The following is a 22,352-nucleotide window of genomic DNA, read 5'->3' on the forward strand; positions in this document are numbered from 1 at the left end:
GGACAACCGGGACGCCAAGCGGCACCACTGCTGCTGCTGCTGCTGCTCCCAAACATGCGTCATTTCATTTGGAAAGACATTTGATAGCTTTAGCTTACTTATTGTGTTCGATTCTATTTTTATGTATTTTTATCAGATTCATTATACAGGCATGTATTATTCAATGTGATCAAATCTTTAAAGTGTGCCGAGGACGACATAGGAGCGAAGTGTGCCGGAGACCGAAGTGAATGTCAACAAAGGAATCAGGAAGGGGGCGTGTAGCGCTGGTTGCCCGTTGCTTGGTAGGAGAGGCATCGGGGGCATCTCCACTGTCAGGCTTGTCACCACAGAGAGAGTGGAGTTAGTTAAGCAGAAAATATGGCGTAGCATCATCCTGCTAGGTGAAGGATGGTCATGGAGCCGGTGCAGGGGGGAGCGGTGGAGTCCTGTCGGCTTTGTGGCGCCCAGGAGGGCAAGTTACTGCACCTGGATGACACATTCTCCATCCTAGGCAGCTCCTCCACCATCCTTCATCTTCTCCACAGCATCTCAGTCTTTCTTAAAGTACAGGTGAGGTTCCGCGTAAAGCACTGCTATGTACTGGGCTGGTAGATCTCCGGCTGAGGGAAGCTGGACTAGTGGATCCAGAGAAGACTAGACTGACAGATCCCTGAACTCTGAAGAGACTTACTCCATCTCACTTCCTGCCCAGGCAGGCAATGCATGGTGCCATTCAGCCTATTATTTTATTGATTGTTTGTCACACCCATACTATCATTGGTTTGTGTATGTTACTAAATCAGTTGTCCTTTGTTATCACTTGAGTTGGCTGCCCCTGGCCTCAGAGAACTGACTAATCAGTGCAGCTGTGCGGAAAGAGTTGAAGGAAGCCTTTTTGTCCTACCATGGAATTGTAGGGACTGATGATGATGATGTATGATAAGTTTTTGAACATTTAGTATCACCATTTGTTTAAGGGAAGTAATTTCTTTTAATAATTTCCAGAATGAGTGTGAGCCTCTGATGCCTCACCATCTATGCTGGCACTGCTTCAACACAGCTGTTGACATTAATGCTTTCATCGATTCTGGCATCAATTTCCAGAAAACCACCATCAATCATCTCCTTTCGTCTCATAACACAAGGACAGCAGAAGCTCCCTGTCACTCCCTCCTTCCAGTACCAGCTTCCAGTGAGAATGCTCCTGAGGTCATACTTCAAGGGGAATTGGTGGAAGAAGAGGAGCAGGAGAGAGAGGTAGTGCTGGGGGTGAGCGATGACCAGATGGGTGGAGCCTCTGTAATGACTGTGACCAAAGAGGAAATACAATTAGAAAGGTGTTACCAGAATATGCAGAATAACCTGATTAAGAAATCGGAAGATAAGACAGACTTTAACCAAACAGCATTTAATGTAGAAGCAGCTAATGTGGAAGAAATTTTTGAGAATAAAAAAGAAAACTCTCTAGAAAATAGAGACAGTGGTCATGAAGTGAAAGTAGACCAGCAACAAGGGAGCAAGCAGTTATTAGAGAAGGATATGAAGAAATCAGTAGCAGATAATGCAAGAGAGAAGTGTTCCTTCTGTAGCAAGACATTCCAGAGACAGAGTCAACTTAAGAGTCACCTGGCCAGCCATAGCGAGGCAAGGCCACACCAGTGCCAGGTGTGTGGTGTGGCCTTCAAGCACCGCAGAAACTTGGTGGAGCATGCCCACACCCACAGCCAGCATCCATCCTTCATCTGTGCTGTGTGTGGCCTCACCTTCAAGCAAAAGAGCAAGTGAGTAATTCATTCTTGACTTTTATGAGAAAGGCAGTTAAGCATACATTTTGTTCTTTGTTATTGAAGAATTATGCTTATGTCAGAGTTATTGCATGCAGTAAGACAGGTATCATTATATATTATCAGAAAACTTGGAGATGAAATGAGGCAAATACAATGTGGTTTATCTTTCCTCAGTTTGCTGAAGCACGAGAGGACTCACAGGAAGGGAAGTGTGCCCAGCTATAGGTGTGAGGTGTGTGGTAACCGGTACTCACAATCCTCACATCTCAAAACACACATAAGGAATGCACACAACAGTAAGATCCTTCTTTTTTTCCTTTTCCTTTAATTATTTTGATATTTTTTGTTGGTATTGACAATCATCACTATTTTTGTTCACATTACTGAAATTTCAAAAACATTTATAAAGTGATATGTTTTTTTTTTTCATATTCCACTTGATACAAAATGACTGAGGATTTAATATGCTAAGTGATGAGGTCTGATGTGTGCCTCCTTTGGTCTAGACAACCCCGGCTTCCGGTGTGAGCAGTGCAGTGTGGTATTGGTGCGCCGCTCTTCCTTGCGCCGCCACATGGCCACTGTGCACGCCTCCTCCACCAGGTTCACTTGTCCACACTGCAACAAGGGCTTCACTAACCACCAAAATTATCAAGGTTTAAGGGATTATATTAAATTTTATCATTTTGCTAAAAAGACTGCTTCTTCTTGCACTTTTTAAGGGAAAGTAATGTTTACTGATGAAGTCAGTTCCTATTGATTTTATGAAGAGAATTAGAGGATGTCAAATGATGAGAGTTTGTTTTTTAATTTTGTTCTCCCTTTTTTAATACAGTTGATACAATTTTGCTAAATTCAAGGCATGTCTCAAAACTGAGACAATAGTTAATTTACTCTCTAGATTAAGAATTCAGAGTGACTCACCAGTGATGCATCTGATAGGACACATTCGGAGCCACACTGGGGAGCGGCCGTATCGATGCTTGGCGTGCTCCAAGGCCTTCACCACTCCCAAGGCCCTCAGCAGACATCGTTTGGTTCACCAGGGCAACAAGACTCATAAAGTAGGCATTCCTTCCTTCCTTTGTGCCTATTTATAAATCAGTGTATTTATATACCAGCTCAGAAATTCATTACAGGATGATCCGTCAAGCAAGGGGTGCAAATTGTGTGGTGCAAGTCACAAGTGTGTAATCTGTTACAGTGTACCCAGTGTGGCAAAGCCTTCTTGGAGCTATGTGACCTGAAGCGACACACCAAGCGACACCTGCAGAAGAGTGCCAAGAGGGCAAAGGCAGTAGCCACAAATGGATGCCAGCCAGTAGCCACTGGTGATCCTACTGATCCCAATGTGGGCTCCATTAATCTTATGGTGCTGACAGACTCTCTCATCTTCACTGAATCTCAGCAGCTCCTTGACAACCAAGAACCAAGGCCTGATCAGGTATGTGTGTGTGTGTGTGTGTGTGTTTAATGCATTTTTTTTTTTTTTTTTTTTTTTTTTTTTTTGAGATTGCACCATTGGAGGTTATGATAGAAAGGTTCAGCTGTATGTTCTATCTTGGTCTTTCTTGAATATGTGCACTTACCAAGTTACCAGTTGTGACAATGAGTGTAATTTTCAGGTAATCTTGCCAAATGGAAAACTGGACGGTCCCAAAGATGTCACCAGGGATGCTGTGTTACAGGGTGAACCACCACCCCTGGAACTACAGAAGAAGCCCAGTGTTGAAGTAATCTCTTCAGGCCCCATGCTGCCACCTGCTTCAGACATGGAGGCAGTACTACAGCCTCCAGTGATGGGAGATATGGCTGCTCCCCTCCACTCTGGCCAAGTTTTACAGCCCACCACCATTGAAGTTGGGGACGGTGCCAGTACACCCCAAGTGGACCTGGTGCCCCGTGAGTGTCCTGGGGGCTCTGTTGCTCCTGATGCACCAACAATGGTAGTGCTGGCTTCAGCAAGCACTCCTACTGAGTACCTGCCTGATCTAGAACCCCGAGCAGGTGCCAGAGCCAGCAGCCCAGTTGGGGATGTAGGTGAGCGGGTCCTGAGCCATGCCACCTGGTGACCTGCACCAGTCTGCGGTTAAGGTATACTATTTAAACAATGGGCAAAACTGTGTTGTCAAGGAGAGTGCTTTAAAACTCTTGTATAAGGGAACATGAAAATACTTTATTTCTGTGGCACATATCCCCCTCTCTCTCTCACACACACACACACACATACACACACACACACACACACACACACACACACACACACACACACACACACACACACACACACACACACACACACACCACGTAGTGTAGTGGTTTAGCACGCTCGACTCACACTTGAGAGGGTCCGGGTTCGTATCCCGAAGGCGGCGAGGCAAATGGGCAAGCCTCTTAATGTGTAGCCCATGTTCACTTAGCAGTAAGTAGGTACGGGATGTAACTCGAGGGGTTGTGGCCTCGCTTTCCCAGTGTGTGGAGAGTGTTGTGGTCTCAGTCCTACCTGAAGATCGGTCTATGAGCTCTGAGCTTGCTCCGTAATGGGGAAGACTGGCTGGGTGACCAGCAGGTGACCATGGTGGTGAATTACACACACACACACACACACACACACACACACACACACACACACACACACACACACACACACACACACACACACACACACACACACACACACACTAATGGTAGCTATGTGATTTAGTCAACCAGAGGTTCTCACGTGTATGTAATAATTTATATTTTTCCATTCCTCCTTATGCAGTAATTCATGAATCAGGACAGCATTCCTCTGTAAACCTATAACAACATATCTACATGCATATAGCCACATACACAGTCTCACAGTCATTCCTTCAGGTCTTAGCCTCAAAGCCTTTGGGAGAAGACAATTGATCCTCACTGCATTGGTCAGTTGTGCAGTGTTTCCCCAATCTCTGTATCACGGCCAAACGGCAGAGCACCTGAATTATGCCATCCTGTACCACCCTTGGAGTTCCCTTCCAATTATCTATCTACCTGCTTTAAGGACCAGCACCTTAGTGGGTCTTTTTTATCTTTTTTTTTTATGCCTTAGGCCTAATTTCCCTCTGGCAAAAGAAAATAAAAAAGGTGCTGAACCATAACAGATTCATCTTCCTTGCAGCTGATTGGACCCAGTATAGAAGAATCTCCTGTGAGGGCTGATGAGGCTGTAACTCCATTCATGCATTCATAGCTGTTGTCTCTGCATCGTGAATGTAATTCACTTGTTACTGTCCATTCATCTCATTCATGATCTTCACCTAATTGTCTTTAAACTTCAATTCTTCATATTTTTTCAACACTGTCAAGTAATGTGAAACTATTCATTCCTTTTTTATTCCTGCTCTTGTATTCCACATGAGACCAGCCACTTTCTCATGCAGTTGTTATGTATTGAGGTAGGGCTGTATGGGAGAGTATTGGCACTGATGCAATATATACATACACATTCCAGTTTTATTTTCTTACTTCACTGAAGGAAGTAAGCAGCTCAATATAACATTGTAACTTATAGACACATATATATGTACAAAATGATCTAGTCAGTAAAGGATCTAGTCAGTAATGGTCTAGTCAATTGTACTATGTATAATTACAAAGCTGTATGATTGCAAGAACAAAGTTATATACAACATTGTGCATTATGTATTGATTTGGAATCCTCATCAATATTCCAGTAGGAATTATAGTAACCTAGGTGAGTCTTTGAAATTTATTTATTTAATTCCTTGTGTATTTTGTTATTTCTTCATTCATTCATTTATTTACTTGTTTAATTAATTTCTACATTGTTATCCTTATTGTCTTATATATATATATATATATATATATATATATATATATATATATATATATATATATATATATATATATATATATATATATATATATTTATATTTAGCTGGGGGAAACAGTGTGGTTCTCATAAGGTGTGACTCATCGTATCCTACCAACACTGACACAAACTCAAGGTATGACATCGCATCTAACAGCTGCCACTGTGTGAAAGCAGCAGTAAAAAAAGGAAAATGAAAAAATAAAAAAGGTTTTGTCGACAACAGGAGAAATTGATAAGGTAGATATTATTATATCAATGTTTTATAGATTATGCAGTCTAAGATACGTGGTTATAAGCAGAATTACGTTGCAGATATGCTGCATAAGATTAGCAATGGTCCCGCCGAGCCCTTCTTCGTTCACTCCTATCGACAAGTTTTTTGCTGGTAGACTCGATTTTTTTTTCCCGCTGACATTGATGCTTTTGCATAGCGGAAAGTTATTCCACCGGAAATCAGAAGAGTTGGAAAGCTGATTGGAAAATGGCACGCACTGGCTCAATGTCTCGTGCCGTAGAATTTACTATGCATTATTGCATAGATTCTCATTTTATTTTTTATAATTTTTTGATCAGAGTATGTTATATCAGATGGTTATGCATATACGCATATATTTTTTACGTCCCACATACATTATAAGGCATTAACACCCATCCCCTATTTGCTCCTTGACATTTTCTAGCTGGGCATTTCACCAGCGAGAGCGAGTGACAGGAACGGGAAGGGAAAGCTTCGAAGCTGCTTCCGCTTGCTGCATGCGAGTGCGTCATTACAATTGCTTTTTAGTGAGGTCAGATGTTCAACAGTTCTGTTTAATGTTTCTTGAGATCACATGGATTATCTGAAGAAATGTCCAGTTTGTTGAGCGCGTCTTCCGTGTTGCTAATAGATTTTTATTTAGTTTTTAACAATTATAAATGAATAAGGATTTAATTCATAAATTTACGTGAGACTTATTCACATCTCAGCAGTATTCTCAGTATTTACTCCGTGTCTTGTATATTCCATGCTTACTATTACTGCACTATAATGATAACCAACAACCGTTACTTCGTGTATAAAAGACGAAGCTTAATTCTTTACTGCTCATAGGTTCCTTGATATTTTTTCTGAGATATATGCGTTCTTCACTATGCGTTTAGAGTAAAATGGTCATTAAAAGTCGTTATTTATAGAGGCGCTCTCTGCACTTCCTGCTCGTGTATCCCTCCGCTACTCGAGGTGTAGGTAAAGGAATAAAGAACCTTGCGTACATCGAGCTAAGGCCGCTTTTCGTGAGCAATGTGTCAAAAAGAGAGTTTCGTATTATTTAATATTCAAAACCCAAATATTCAATTAATTTACCAAGAAGTATTAATTTCAAATATTATGTTATTTAATAAAAGAGGTTTTTGGACAATTTGCTACGTATTTAATACGAAAAAAATGCAGTTTCTCAGGAACAATATTCCAAAAGAGAGTTTCACATTATTTCAGACAGCGAGATAAATATAAATACTGCACCCGAATCATTAATAATTTCAAAATATAATTAGCCACAAGAGACTGGCTGAGGGTGCATAACAGTTAAAATCCAATAGGAAAGTAGTGCAGCAGCAGGAGGCCGAGGGTCAGTGACGAGAGTAATGGCGGAGCATGACAACACTGCGCTGTGTTTACCTCCTCCAATACTGTGATGATTGCCTTCCTGTTATGGAACACCAATACTAGCAAGGTGAGCGGCGACGAGGACACCCATGCACGAGGGTCTGGCGGCCGTGAGTATGGTAGTAACGGAGAAAAGCGGATTGGCGGGAAGGCGAGATCTGGGTCGACGTCCAGCTTTGCTTTTATATTAGCGCGTCGTCTCATATTTTCCGTAATTTATTGCGTACATCGACTCGTAATCTCTGCCTCGGGGTGTTGTTAACGTGCCTCGTGGTCTTGTAGTCTAAGGAACATCGATAATTGTTGATATATTCACGGAACAAAATGGCAAATGGAGTGTTTTAGAGGGATTTCTTCTATTCGTGGCGTTTTGGAGCTGACAAGTGGTGGGGTTTTTCACTTTTTCGTCGTGTTTTTTTTTTCCTTCCGTGGTAATGATGGCGGCTCAGTGAGGGTGAGTGAGGCACAGCGGCCCCGTGTGGAGGTGGTGAAGGGGAGAGTTGGACGGGAATGTGGAGTATTGGAGTGTTTGGCAGGGATTGTTTTGCTGTGTGTGTGTATGTGTGTGGTGCATGATGGGTCGCTTTCGCCACCACAGCTAATTGCCGCTACTCTGACCGCTGTGTGTGTGAGTGTACGTAAGCAGTTACCGTAGTTATTATGCTGTTTTTGGGAGGAAGTTATCAAAGTTTCTTCGTGTCCAGTCAAGAGTCCCTGTTATGAATATATCAGTGCGTTAATTTGAGGATACAAGTCACTACGGTGTCAGTTACAAACAGATTGTCAGTGTGAGTTAGTGTCAGTTTTCAAAAGCAAGTATCTGGCTATGCCATGCCGTGTTATCTTATCAGAAGTATTCTGAGTATATATGACGTTGATTCTTAGCAGTGTTGTTATACTCCTTCACCATATTGCCGTGAGAGAAATTGAAAAGCCACTACTTCATCAGTTTGTAAAGTTTTGCTCATTGAATTGAGTGATTTGGTGTTGTCAATCATTAATAGTCCAGGTGATCAAAAATACATTTCATTCATGTACATATTTTGATGTATTAAGAATGACTCCATTGCAAAAGTGTCAACAATTGTTTTTCCACAGTGGTGTAGGTAATATTTTTGCTGTATTGGGCAGCCCATAGCTTTCCAGTTTTTTGCCCTTCCCAGAAGTAATACAAAATTACAACACACATTAACCCCTTAAGGTATATATATATATATATATATATATATATATATATATATATATATATATATATATATAGAGAGAGAGAGAGAGAGAGAGAGAGAGAGAGAGAGAGAGAGAGAGGTATATACTTACACAAATATACAAATCATTGCTCAAGTCAAACTGATCACCATGCTTCAGTCTTGATCATGTAATACCTTTCAGAATGAAATCTGCCCTAACATGGCAACCTTTTTCCTTTTTTTTTTTTTTGTGTGTCTAGGCTGTGTGTTGCTGGATTGAAAAAAAAAAAATATTAGAAAAACAACACTATTTTCTGTTTATTTTCTTTATTTTTATATGTAAATCATTTAAAATAGGCCACTATTGACACTCATCTAGGCAGGCAGCAATTCACACTGAGAATTCAGGGCGGCACTCACGCTGCCACCTTGTGCCAAGATGCATGTGGAAGCAACTCCCAGGAATTGGTGTTGTAGTGGAGCCTGAGACATGAATGACATACCACTCACTATACACTGTACAGCAATATACTTCCTCACTAGAGAATGTGACAGTTATTTCATGTCTGTTAGGACATTACAGTTATAAGATACACCAGGCAAAGCACTGATTGCAGCACACACTTTCCACACACTTGCCTACTAGTGTCACTCAGGCATTCATACACTGAGGTGGACCCTTGGTGGAAACAGGACATTTCTCAGAGTATCACACAGGAATGTCTGCTGAACAGGGTGAAGTCCCTTTCAACTGCACATTCCAGCAATGGTGGTAATCCTTACAACAGCATGCTTTTCTCATGCTATATCTCCTCATTTCTCCTCTCTGATACACAGTAGATACTTCACAGAGGCTATAGCAGCAGCAAGGTGCCACAACCAGGTATGACATTCACCCTTCACAGTATTCCTCCAGGCTGGCACTTGTTTATATTGGTGATACATGGTAGTAGTTCCACTTATGACTTCTCAGCTGTATGCTTTGAATATTATTAATGTGTTGTTGGTCCTTATGAGTCCCTTAAGCTCTCACTACACTGAAAACTTTCTACATTCCTTATTTGTAAACCCATCCTCTGTATTCATGCCACATTTGCAGGTGTTCTGCTGGATGGTGACTATCAGGTGTTGCTTGGTGCCTTGGTGAGGGTTTCTTTTCCGTCAGTATTAATTAGTTACAGCAGAGACTGATAGGAAAGCTGGGAAGAGTGTTGATCTGTTCCTGTAGTGTGTGCAGTGAGTAATAGCAGTAATGGAAGGTGACTCAGAGTAGTGGGAGCAATACAGTGAACTAGACAGAGAAGGGCATTTTGCTGTCTGCTTAAGAGTAAAAGGGAGATGAAAATCGAAGAGAAGTGATCAATGCAAGGATGTAAACTAGTGTTGTTGGATAAGCCTGTAGTGGTTGTGATGATGTACGTAGTGGATTGTAGTGTTGGTCAGCTTTTGGACTGTCTGGATTGCTTCCTTTCTTTCATAACAATGATATTTGTGTGCGATTTTTTTTTTTTTTTTTTTTTTTTTTTCTCGCCAGTCAGGGTATCAACATTTTGAAATTGCTTTTGACTTCTTTTCCTGATGTTTGAATGTATGCACACAGTTTGCATACCACTTTGTCAGTAAGATCAAAATAGCTAGTTGTATATTTTTTTTTGACAGAGCAACTATCAAGATGAGTGGCAGATACAGCAGAACGTACAGTCGGAGGAAAGCGGGTCCTCCTCCCATCAGCCAGTTTGACAAATTGGTGACAGACCCAGGCAGCAGTAACAGCACCAAGCCATCTGCCACAAAGACAGCTGGACACATTGGCAAGTGGGGCATCACTTCCTTCACATCTCTGCGCAGCATCAATGGACTTGGTGGTTAGTAGTCTTGTTGCTGTGCTTGTTAAGTAACTGCTTCACACTTAATTAGTTTGTATTTATAGTTTTTTGAGATGCTTTTATATTTTATGATTTTAATAGTAGCTAATAAGTGTAGCTTTTGAATGACCAGAATTTTTTTTGGTGTAAGAGTGGGTTACTACAAGTCTCTTCTGTCCACAGGCAAAGATGACTCCAATAAGCGGTTTCTTGATGACTCTCCACCTTCATCAATTGGTGACAGTGCCTACAATTTTGACAGTGGAACTCCTGCCAATGGGGCTTCCCTTCAGGTGAAGCCTCCCATCAAGACTTTCAGCAGACCACGGAAGTTCTTTAAATCCAGGAATACCGAGGAGGCTCCTGAGCCTTCCAAGTCCTCCGCCGACAAGGGGCGGGGAAAGACGAGTGATGGCTTGTACGGCGTGAAAGCCCCTCCCCTGGCCTCTTTTGAGATGCCGGACTCTATTCAGGGGAGCCAGAGGGACCTTGGGCCATCCAAGGGAAGTGTTGATGCTGGGAGGGAGAGTGTTTTTGATAAACTTGTGACCAGTCCCACCACCAATAAGTTCAGTAACTCTGAAACAGTGACCACCTCAAGGTCTGGTAGTGGTATTAAGTTAAAGATCTTTAAGAGCAGAAATGTGGCCTCGTGTTCTCAGGAAACTTATTCGAGTACTGTGGAATTGCCCAGTGACGACTCACACGCAGGCAGTGCCTCAACCAGCGTTGCCAGTTCTCCTTCCACTAAAGATTTAAGTGAAGAAAACAGAGACTCGTCAGAGGAACTTGCTCCCTCTGGCTCCCCACAGACTGAGTACAAAGAAATACAAGTCACTTTGCCAACTCTTTCATCAGGGGAAACCGGCTATAGTTCTCCAGAAAAAGACGCACTGAATAGGACATTAGACTCTTCGTTTGAGTATAACGAAATAATAGACCAGAGAACGGGGTTGCCAGTAGATATGTGTAATGAGGATAGGTTTAGAGTTACAGAGAATAAATCAAAGAGTGAGACACCACAGTGCGATGCTAAAGTTACAGATCTCTCCAAATTCTCAAAATCTGGTGAGCTGAACAAATGTATCAGAAAAGATTTAATGTCAACATCAGAAATAGACACTCAGCAAAGTGTTTTACCAAGTGAAGTCTGTGATGCCCCATTGCCTGATTACGATGTGTTAAGTATGGGAACCAGTGATTTTGCTGAGCCACAGAAAACACCGCCCTTGGAAAGGGGAGGCAGTCTGTGTGTTTCCTCCAGTGCTGGTGACGGAGACAGTGAGAATTTCAACCTCTTCGGCACAGACTTTGACGAGAACGAGATAGTGGATCGTACAAATATTGACTGTTCTGTTCCAGGAGCGTTGCCTCTCAAGGATGAAGGCGGCCTAGGAGACACACAGGAAATGGAAGACTTCTTATTTTCCACTCAGGGTTCACTTGACACTTCACAGTCGACTGCTGCGGCCAGCTTTGACTCCTTCAAGCCTGGCCAGCGGTCCAAGTCAGAGACGGAAGCCATCAAGAAGCAAGGTCAGCCTCTTGTTAAGAAAAGAAGCATCTTTAAAAGCAGGGATGTTGACAGGGATGCCAAGAAAAGGGCCACTTACACACACAAGTGGCACAGCCATGAAGAAAAGGATGACAATGCCAAGCAACATATGCCAGTCCTGCAGAACACCCAGAGTATGTCGGGAGGCGGCACAACTTTTGATGAGTTTGATTTTGAGATGCCAACGTCCTTGAAGAGGGTACAGACCTGGCCCGGCTCCTCTGCTGACCTTGATGACTCCACAGAAGCTCAGTCTGTGACCAGCGTCAAGTGTGCCAAGAGTGCTAAGCAGGTAAGATTGCCCCTCTAAGTGTGAGGAATTGTTAGGGAAGTTAATATTTCAATTGAACAAAATTTTTTTATTATAAAAGATTTGCTATATCATGAATGTCATCTTACAATTCAACAAGTCTTTTGTTGTTGGAAATTAATATCTTTTGTGAAAAAGTTAATACATTATGAAAAGATTTGTAGTGTTAATCATCTTGAATGATTTAATATTAGCTACTTTTGCTAGTATTGAGGAACGTTTCATACATAAGTAGAGTAACTTAGTACAGGCAACCCCTGCTTAACGAAGGGGTTATGTTCCTAAAAAAACTTTCGTTAAGCGAAATTTCGTTAAGCAAACCGATTATAACAAGTTTAACCCCTGACTTGAACTTCCATTGAGAGTAAACAAAATGAGAGTGCATCATAGTACAGTGAAAGGTTTAATGAAAGTAAAAATTATGAAGTTAAACATTTAGGCAGTTTAATTTAAGTCATTATAATGTACACTAATGTATGTATGTACGTAACTTTATAATGTAGATGATCTTAAATTTATGAAGGGAGGGAGAGTGAAACGGGAATGTAAACAAAAGGCGCATCATTGTATCACATACAAAACTTATGTATATATCACATTTCCACAAGGCTTTCCATTTTATCCATTGTAGAGTCACGGGTTCAGGTAGTTCTTTTAGCTTGCAAGGAAGATACGGTCTCACCAGCCTTCTTAATAGAGTCTGCTGACTTGAAAATTGTAGAGACAGTAGGTGGAGTCAAGATGGTGGTGAGCAATGCTATTAGTTTTCTCGCCTCTCTCGTGTCTGTGAATAATATCCAGCTTCACTTCGAGAGTAAAAGACTTCCTGTTCTTCTTAGCAACGCTAGGCGATATTGCAGGGCGTTTTGGTGGTAAGTTGAGCGAGGTAAGACGAGCTGCTGCTGACACTGTTATTATTTTGAACAGGGGGAGTGAGTGGTGTGCGTGTTGTCCATGAGAGGCACTAGTATATTCAAAAGCCTGTCGGTTTGCGTGATACGGCGGTGCTTTCAAACTTGGAAAAAATTACCTGGATAAAACTTTGTTAAAGCGAGTTTGGTTTTCGTTAAAAGAGCAGATGGTAGCAAAATGAAACCTTCGTTGTAGCGAAACTTCGTTGTGTGAACCTTCGTTAAGCGGGGATTGCCTGTACCATCAAAATGTTAGAAGGTAGACTTTTACTCTCATGAATGAATCCTTCCTATGTTTTCAGTGGCAGTTTTTACTCTTCTTTCTTTTCATGTAAGATACTCACATTTTAGATTGATACTAGAGACTGAGCTGATACATTGCACATGATTGATGAGTGCAGTGTGTAACCATGAGTGGTGGTGTTGCAGTACTACACTGTGGTGAAGAATGTGAAGAAGACCCACCAGCTACAGGAATCTGGGGAGTTCCAAGAGTTCAATGACGATGTAGAGTACTTCCTGGATGCCCTGCGCTCTTCGTATCCTGTCCCCACCCGCTGCCTGGCTGCTCTCAACCTGGCCCAGAAGTGCATGGTGCCGTCCTTCAGGATGCATCTGCGGGCCCATGGGACGGTCATTAAGTTCTTCAGTGCCCTCTCTGATGCTCATTCAGACCATGTAAGTTTTGGCCAAACCTCCCGCATCATATCCTCACTCCTTGAGCTCCTACTGATGTTCTCTGCTTCTCTCTGTTGGCTGTGGTAATGATTCTAGTGTAACTTTATTTTATTTGTTGTATCTTTTGCTTCTTTAATCTTTACTTCATTTGTAGGAGTGAACTCTACATGACAGTTGTGTCTACTGTTAGTTTTTGTGGCCTTACTGGAAGAAAAATATTTTAGTGTTGGTGTCTGTGATACACTATTTTATTACCTTTATTTTGTCCCTCAGAGGCTGGCTGTCTGGGCTGCCAATCATGTCTATGCAAGGAAAACATATATGTTGCTGTTGTTGTTTATAATGCAGTATTTGATTACTTTCCTTTTGTTGGTCAGAGGCTGGCTATCTGTGCGGCCACTGTCATGTTCATGCTGAGCCAGGACCGCCTCAACATGGACCTGGACAGAGACTCCCTGGAACTGATGCTCAACCTCCTGGACACCGACGCAGACACCAATGAGGATGTGCCATCCCTTGACGTGGCCTTCATCTCCCAGAACAAGAAGAAGATCCGAGAGCTGTGTCAAGATATACAGAAGAAAGGCCATGCTAAGCACCTCAACCTGGAGAACATCAATGTAAGTATTTGTCTGTCAAAATATTTAAATTTTCTTATGCTGTTCCCTGTTGTCCTGCAAAACTCACCATGGTGTCTGTTTTATGAAAGTGTGACATGTGGGTAATCATGCATTGTTTGTTGTCCCTCAGGCTGGCCACCTGGCTATGGAGACACTGCTCAGTCTTACCTCCAAGCGTGCAGGCGAGTGGTTCAAGGAAGAGCTGCGGGAGTTGGGAGGTGTGGAGCACCTGGTGCGCACTATCACCTCCTGTACAGAGGCATTTTCTCCTGAGCTGGAAACTTGGACTCATCCACTGCTGGAGAAATTGTCCAAGGTCGATCGCTGTCTTAAGGTTATTGAAAACGTAAGTTGTATTATAAGCTTTGTAATTTGGTGAAGAATTCATACCATTAATGTGATAAATATAGATCTTTCTTCACACCAATGCCCAGTTTTCTGGACGTTAATATTTCTTGAACATATTTAGGTGACACATCAGAATACTGCCAACCAAGAGTACCTGCTTCGGTACCAAGCTGGCATTTTCCCAGAGAAGCTGATGAGCCTGTACAGAATGTGTCACGTGGAGGTGCCTCTGTATCCAACGGTGGAGGTCAAGATAGAGAACACATTAGTGGGTGGGATGTCTAGTGGGCAGCTACTGGTGCAGACTCTTCTCACCACTATCAAAGTCCTTATCAACCTCACTCACAGTTCAGGCAAAGAAGGTGAGTGGCTTAATCACACTGCTAAGATGTGTGTGGATGGCTGGCTTATTTTGTGCATGTGCCTGGGATCCTAGTCTTGGGGGATGTTGCCCTAGCATATTCATGCATGTGATTACTATTGCCTCTGTGCCAGATTTGAGTGATTTATCCACATATGGTCTGGTTTTCTGATGAGTCCATTAAGAAGGTAGGGACAAGTCATTGACGGTACTGGAGGGGTAGATCAAATGTGACGACGTCAGGCCCTGGTGCAGACTAATTCAGGTAGACTGGGCAACTAACCCTTATGCAAAAAAGATGTAAGGTAATGCATGTTGGTGTGATTGTTGGTGACCTTGTAGGTGGTTAGTCTTACTGTCACTTGTGTGGATAGTGTGATCCTGGTTTATAGACTGGTAGATGGTTTGAAGTATTTTATTAACTTAGTTCTGAATAGCTGGCTTCATTTGAAATATTTAGCCTTACAATAATATTGCAGCAATTCCCCGTGTTTGATGTATGTATTTGCGTTCTCCTAACAGCTTTGGGCAGTAAGCTATTGGGTAATCAACAGGACCTGTATGACATCACTCTCTACTGCCTGCTCACTATGCCAAGGTACCTGGCAGTGGACAAGAAGTTCGAGTTGATAATTCTTGTAAGTAATTCACTCACAATATATTTTAATTGTAATGAAGATTATGCTAGCAATTAAAAGTGACATTTTCTGTTGGAATCTCCTATTTTTTATTTTTGTTCCCAGAAAGAAATCTTTAACTTTTGATCTGAGCTTTTCCTATATTCACCAAAATAAAAGGAGCTGCATACTGTTACATGGGTGACCTGAGTCAAAGTGAGTTATTAGCCTGGGAAATAGTATCTTAGTTTTAATAAATTGAACTTTCACTTTTCAGGCTTGCTGCTTACTCCTCAATTTGGTTGAACACAGCAAATTCAACCGGATCATGCTCAGAAAGACCAAAGTTCCTGAAGAATTGGATGGCGATGAGAACATATTTTCATGTATGTTTGATATTTCTTAAGATCTTTAAAAGTTTTTATATGTTTGATATTTCACAAGACAACTGAGGTACTTTTCGATTCTCGAAATAAATTTGATATTGCATGTGTTATTTGTGTGGCTGAAGAAAATGTATCTTGTGATGTTCTAAGGTTCTGGGGAGAAGAAGGGTGCCATGCAGGCCTTGGTGGAGCTGTTCTATCGCAGTGAGGAGAGTGCTCGCCAGCAGGAGGCACACACCAATGACATCATTGAGCACGATCTGACGGAACAAAGCAAGCAGAAAGATGAAGACAAGAAGGAAGATGAAATTGAAGAAACTGTTGCTAAATGTAAGTATAAGTTGAGCATTTGTTGTGACATTTTTGTAGATGAAAAATTAATATTTATCTATATTTTGTTTAAATTTATATTTTTTTCAGTCTTATATTCATGAAAGATTAACATTTATCTACCTTTTCTGCTTAAACTTAGATTTCTTTCAATGTTATATCCACCATCATTGTCCTTATCTTTCTAGCTCTTCTCATTATTCTGTCTCCTCTTCACAGTATGCTCTGACTTTCAACTTTATTTTCTGCTATTTTTGCATTTAGTTTACCATATAGTCTCCTAGCATAATGACCTTGATTGTTACAGTGCTACAGAAGGCTGGCCATCACATGGAGGACACTCTCATAGCAGCTTACACTGCCCTCATTACTGGATATTGCATCATGGAAGATGAGGTAGGTGTTTGTGGCTCTGTTGTCTTTCTTCAAGTGGTAATAATCCTGTTGTTATGCTGTAAAGCTTCTTCATCTTCATAGTAATATGCATTCCCAGTAGGATGTGATATCAAGGAGTTCTGTTTCCTCATGGTAGATTTCAAACCAGGTAATATGTTTTGGGAATATGTTAATTATATGAGTGATGAAACAAGTGATCTCCCTTCCTTGATATTCACCCAGAGGTAGTGAAGTTGTGTGTATAGCTGGAAATGTTTTAAATATTTACACAGGAATTATTGCATTATGATTGCATCTTGTAGAAGAGAGGTTTGTGTATATGATTCCTTGATGAATGTAACATTATGGTGCACATTACAGGACTGTGAGGCTGAGATCCGAGCCATGCTACCTGATGGAAACTTCAGCTTGATGGTGACTGTGCTGAAGAAGTTTCTTCGATTCATGGATCTTACAGCCTCTGTATGTTCTTGGAATTCTTTTCTTACTTATTGAATGGCTTACAGTCCAGAGATAGTCAACCTTTCTAAGTCTTAGGGTCTCACCATGATTTTAATATTGATCTGTTGGTCACTATTCAGTTGGAGTGATTGTAAAGATGTTTTTCACCATCTTCAAGTATTTGGATAGAAAATTGCTTTTGCTATAGTTTTGCATTGTTGTTACAAATATCATTGTCATATGGGTAATTCTGAAAAGTTCATCACATGCATGCATGTACTGAATAAAGTTTTTGCTTGTCCCTGTAACTCATAATACTTGACATGTAGCTGAAATGCTTGCATGACATCATTATTATTATTCTTACATACATTTTTTAAATTTTTTTATTTATTTATTTATTTATTTTTTTTTTTATTTATACCATGTGGGCTTTTCACGGGAATTTATGGGCTAAAGGGAATACTTTTTAGGGTACCTCCTATCTCAAAGCCCACCCGCTAGGAAACCGTTGCCCTGAGTGAGGAAGCCCAACCTGCACTCAGACCATGGACAGGATTCGAACCCGTGCGCTTGGAGACCCCTCGGATCCCAAAGCACGCATGGTTCCACTGTACCACGGCGGTATCAGCCTTGTTCACTAAGTGGTGGCTTGGTGAGCTGTGTGACTTGTTGCAATCCTTGCCTGTCTTGGTCACCCTGATAACAGCGTTGCTTTGCTTCCCCTGCAGACAAGCCTGCTGCGGAGCCTGAAGCCGACTGAACGGGTTGTGAAGCACATGGAGAAGCTGGACCAAGAATCTGATGACGAGGCCGAGAATGAAAGGAAGAAACAGGAAGCCAAAGAATTGGAACTTGATGCTTTTGGGTTTTAAAGCCATTATCAGTACCCTAAGTAAACCTCTGTTTGTGCTCATCATAAATTATTTTATTTTAAATTTGTATAAATGAGTTAACCTTTTTTTTTTTATGTATTGAATTTAATAAAAATATTTTACAGTATTTAAATCATAGTAGTTTAAGGGTCATGATTTGCTTAATTTTGTAATTATTCACATAGTATGTGAAGTTAAAGACCAGAGGAACAAGAATACATTGGGATATGGAGCCTCTGTTGGCCTGTTAATATTTCATATTTGGACCAGCTCCTCTTTCACCTGGTGTTATTGTCTGCAGCGCCAAGAGTACAATTTACATTTTCCCCTCATGTATATTACTGTAGCATAGGGTAGGTAGTGCAATACATGCATCATCCATTACTCTGCCCTTCACTCTTCACTGGCCAACCAAAACCAAAGATAACAGCCCCTGACTGCCCTCATTGAATCATTAATGGCAGAGGCATTGTCCTGCAGCAGAGAGTCAGACCAAGAGTGAAGTGACCTGTAGTAGGTAGTGTTACTCTAGCGTGTAGTGGAGTAGTATCTTTTACATTTTAAATATAAATTCTTAAAGAGACTATTTTTTTGTCAATGAGAACTTTTGTGTATGTGTCACTACTGTAATAGTGACTTTGTTCCCGATGACCAGACACACCCAGTCAATGACCAAAATTCAGCGTCTTTTTATCTGATAACTTCATACCAAAGCTTATTCCCAAGCTAATGAAGGCTTGGTAAAGGCTAAGGAGCTTCATAAAACACAAGCAAACAACAAACAAAAACCAGCTTAGACCAGTGCATCATGACACTGGAAGGTTGGTGACTGGGTGAGCCTCATAAGAATGTATGTTTTTATGAGTGAGTTGTTTTTGCTTTGTAAAGAAGAATGATTCTGTACTTTTCTGCATATGCACGCGGGATGCTGTAAGGGGGGAGGGGGTGTCCAGGAGTACAGACTGTCAGGAAAAATTCTACCAGTGACCTGATTTTTTTTAGTGAAGAGTGCATTCATGTCCTTAGGGTTATTTTTGTCCAGTAGTGTGATAGTTGGAGTATACATACATACAGTTATCATTGTTTCATATACATTTCCACAAACCACATTACCCTGTTTTCTATTTGCACCTGATGTGTATATTCAAATGGGTTCCTACTGTGAGCCAACTATTCCTTTTATGTAGTAATTTTCCCAGAGATCTCAGAATATAAAATTTTATGTTGATTAAACTGTGTCTTTATACTGCCCTTCAGGAGATCATGTAAAATTTATGATATCTATTCTGTGTTGTTGAAGATAGTTGACATGTGAAGCTTCAGTAAACATGTGCACTGCCCTCTTTCTGAGATACTGGTCACCGGTGAGACAGTCGCCTCAGTGAGTGCTGTGCCATGACCTTTGTGTCGCAGCGCCCTGTCTGTTATGATCGATCCGGCAGTCACACGTAATGGACCGCTGGAGTGACTGTCAGACTGTAGTGAAAGAATAATAACAATAATAAGCATTGGATGATTTTATTGACAAATTGCCCAAAAATAGATCAGTAAAACACACATGGAAAGACCAGTAGCTCTTGCTGCTGTATCAAGGACTGCTCTGATTCATATTGAAGCATGATTGGTTGTGGAAATGCTGTTATTATTTTGCGACAAATGACGAGCATTGTAGATGTTTTTTTTTTTTTTTTTTTTTTTTTTACTTTCGAGTGCAGAGCATATTTAGGTACGTACCACCCATCCATGCCAGTTTGTTAATATTTGCATGCCTGTGTGAAGATAGGTAGATAGATAAGCAGACAATTTGATAGATTGATAAATGGATAGGTAGATAAATAAGTAGTTTTGTTGATTGATCATTTTGATAGTACGTATAGATAGATGAATAAGTAGTTTCATAGATAGATCATTTGATAAGTAAGAAGACAGATATGCATGAGAAAATGTGTATATATATAGCCTCTACTTTGCTACTAATTCATATTAATGTATTCTGTTATACTGTCCAAAATACACTTATATCAAGAGTAAAGACGAGAGAAAATAGAATGAAAAAATATCATAGTGTACCTTTCAGATACCTCATTTTTTTAAAATTTCTCGCTGGATATGTAAACGCTCGCTGTAAAACTTGAAAATTTCATATTTACTATTTTTACAAATAACCATAGCTGGACACGATAATGAAAAGAAAGTTTCACAATAACCAATTAATCAATATATGAAATTTGTATAAATACAATATCTTATTTATAGTAGATGTAATACCAGATAGTTATCAACTTATCATAGACGTTAGTACGATATACATTGTCATCGCAGAAATACCTTGATCTAGATCTTGATCTTGATGTTACGTACCTAGTACACAGAGCTGGGCTCTTCCGTATCTCGGTCCGTACCTCGGTCCGCACCTCCGCTCCTCCGTACCTGCGGACCACCAAACTAGGTGCGGAGGTCCGAAGCGCGGAAAATTTTTCAAAAGTGCGGAAGTAACAGGTACGGACTATCTGCGTTTCGAGGTCCGGAGGAGCGGTACCGGACTTCCCGATATTCAGTAACGCGCCCACCTCTGCTAGTACAGTGAATGCGGTTTTGTTTCAGTCTTGCCATACATCCAGTCACACCTACACACAGCCAAACACACTCATATAGAACACAAACACACTCAAACACCTCTAAACACACCCAGAACCAATCTAAATTCACCCAAACACTCATGCATATATATGCACAAGTGAATTAAGAGTGTTGCATATTCCTATATTTTAACACCAAGCTGCAAGACAAGAGTGAACCAGCAGGGCGAGCTAGGTCAACATCACAACGTTCACCACGAGCCTCCTGTGCGTTACGTTAAGTTGATGAGGATATGTTAGTCATTCATTTATTTTTGTTTTCTTTACATGTGAGAGTGAAAGGAGTTCGAAATATCTACCCAGATATTGAAAAGGCTTATAAGTATAACGAGCAGTTAGGGAACAAGTTGATTGTATCACCTGTTATTATTTCTTTCATTCACTTACTGTAAGCCGAGCGTTACAATATGGAGTCATTTGTCTAACATTCAACATCCCATAGTCAAATATTTCCCATATTGCATAACTTTGTTGTTGTGAGGGAATAATGGCAAATGTCGCCCCACTGTTCCACTGATGTGATGTCACCCCGGCCCTAAGGGTACCCAGGCAGCCGGCTCCAGCCAGGGGTTTCCAACACTTTTCTCATATAGTTCCTAACTATAATATTACGCTTCCGTGGTAAGTTTTTTTTATAGTTTCTATAAACATTTCATTGTGTTTGAAATGTGTTCTGTACATCTGTTGGGCAAATATGTGGCGTTTAGTGGTGTTTAATGGCGTAGGTATGAGGCGGCTGAACAGTTATAATTTATGCTTTGCCATATAAATACTTTTTAATTTCAAGGTATAGCTGGGTCTTCATGGTATCAAAAAATAGCCTAAGCTCTTTTAAGTGTGTTACTGACCTGTTGAGTTAAATATGTGGAGTTTGAAATGGTGTTTAATCCTGATAAACGTAATTTATATAATCATTCTTTTACTTGTTAACGTTTCTGGTTTGTCATCTGGTTCGTTGTAAAGTGCCTCAAAAGTTAACACAGATTCTCTAAAGTGCGTTGGCATACTCGCCAAGTCAAAATAGCTAGAGTTTACAAGAATTTTTAATGAGTTGAGATTTCAATGCTATTTTTTACATTAATTTTCTTCCATGCGTTCACTTCTTGTTCTTGGTAAGTGTTGGATGCCTGATAAGATAGGTCATATAGTTTAATATATTTTTTCTAAAGAAGTATAAAGTCGAAATGGATGGGGGTTTTAGCAGTTTTATAAATGAATATGTTTTTTATACTTTACTATACTTAATTTAGACATTTCTTTAAAACTAGTTAAACAGGAGATATTTTGATGTTGTGGATGTTAATTAAAATATCTATCAAGTTATGATACATCAAACATTCGGCTGTGGGTTCTTTTTTTCTATAGGTCATTTTAAAAATTATTTACGTAATTCAGCCGAGTTACCGCTGTTCCTGTTCTCCCTGCCAAGGTAGTGATTCGTCATAGCCCCCACCTGGGGTCTTTCTCCCAACTACTCGGTTCGTCAATATTTTGCGTAATATCTAATGTTTTCTAAATGTTTTTATGCATTTTTAGGCTCCGATGTGTAGATGAAGA

General features: G+C 40.7%; 2 protein-coding genes across 4 annotated transcripts; both read left to right on the plus strand.

The window, feature by feature from the left end:
- Positions 1-227: 227 nt before the first annotated feature.
- On the plus strand, positions 228-4,087 carry LOC123505796 (zinc finger protein 354A-like). 2 transcript variants are annotated; one of them, XM_045257515.1, is made up of 7 exons: positions 228-552; positions 988-1,763; positions 1,944-2,065; positions 2,276-2,425; positions 2,712-2,833; positions 2,974-3,213; positions 3,395-4,087. In XM_045257515.1, the coding sequence occupies exons 1-7, from the start codon at positions 391-393 to the stop codon at positions 3,839-3,841; spliced, it is 2,019 nt and encodes a 672-aa protein (XP_045113450.1). In that variant the 5' UTR covers positions 228-390; the 3' UTR covers positions 3,842-4,087. The 2 variants fall into 2 exon arrangements, with proteins under 2 accessions (XP_045113450.1, XP_045113451.1); XM_045257516.1 differs by having other exon boundaries at positions 1,087-1,763.
- A 3,135-nt stretch (positions 4,088-7,222) lies between these two features.
- LOC123505544 (wings apart-like protein homolog) lies at positions 7,223-19,664 on the plus strand. Of its 2 annotated transcripts, none has more exons than XM_045256987.1 (13): positions 7,223-7,343; positions 10,123-10,328; positions 10,512-12,175; positions 13,534-13,782; positions 14,160-14,402; positions 14,533-14,748; positions 14,872-15,112; positions 15,634-15,749; positions 16,006-16,114; positions 16,265-16,444; positions 16,752-16,840; positions 17,201-17,302; positions 18,013-19,664. In XM_045256987.1, exons 2-13 carry the CDS (start codon positions 10,136-10,138, stop codon positions 18,154-18,156), a joined length of 3,546 nt encoding a protein of 1,181 aa, XP_045112922.1. In that variant the 5' UTR covers positions 7,223-7,343; positions 10,123-10,135; the 3' UTR covers positions 18,157-19,664. The 2 variants fall into 2 exon arrangements, with proteins under 2 accessions (XP_045112922.1, XP_045112921.1); XM_045256986.1 differs by lacking the exon at positions 7,223-7,343 and adding an exon at positions 8,150-8,285.
- The last annotated feature ends 2,688 nt before the right edge of the window (positions 19,665-22,352 follow it).

Source organism: Portunus trituberculatus, chromosome 18 (assembly GCF_017591435.1).
Source record: "Portunus trituberculatus isolate SZX2019 chromosome 18, ASM1759143v1, whole genome shotgun sequence".
NCBI lineage: Eukaryota > Metazoa > Arthropoda > Malacostraca > Decapoda > Portunidae > Portunus > Portunus trituberculatus.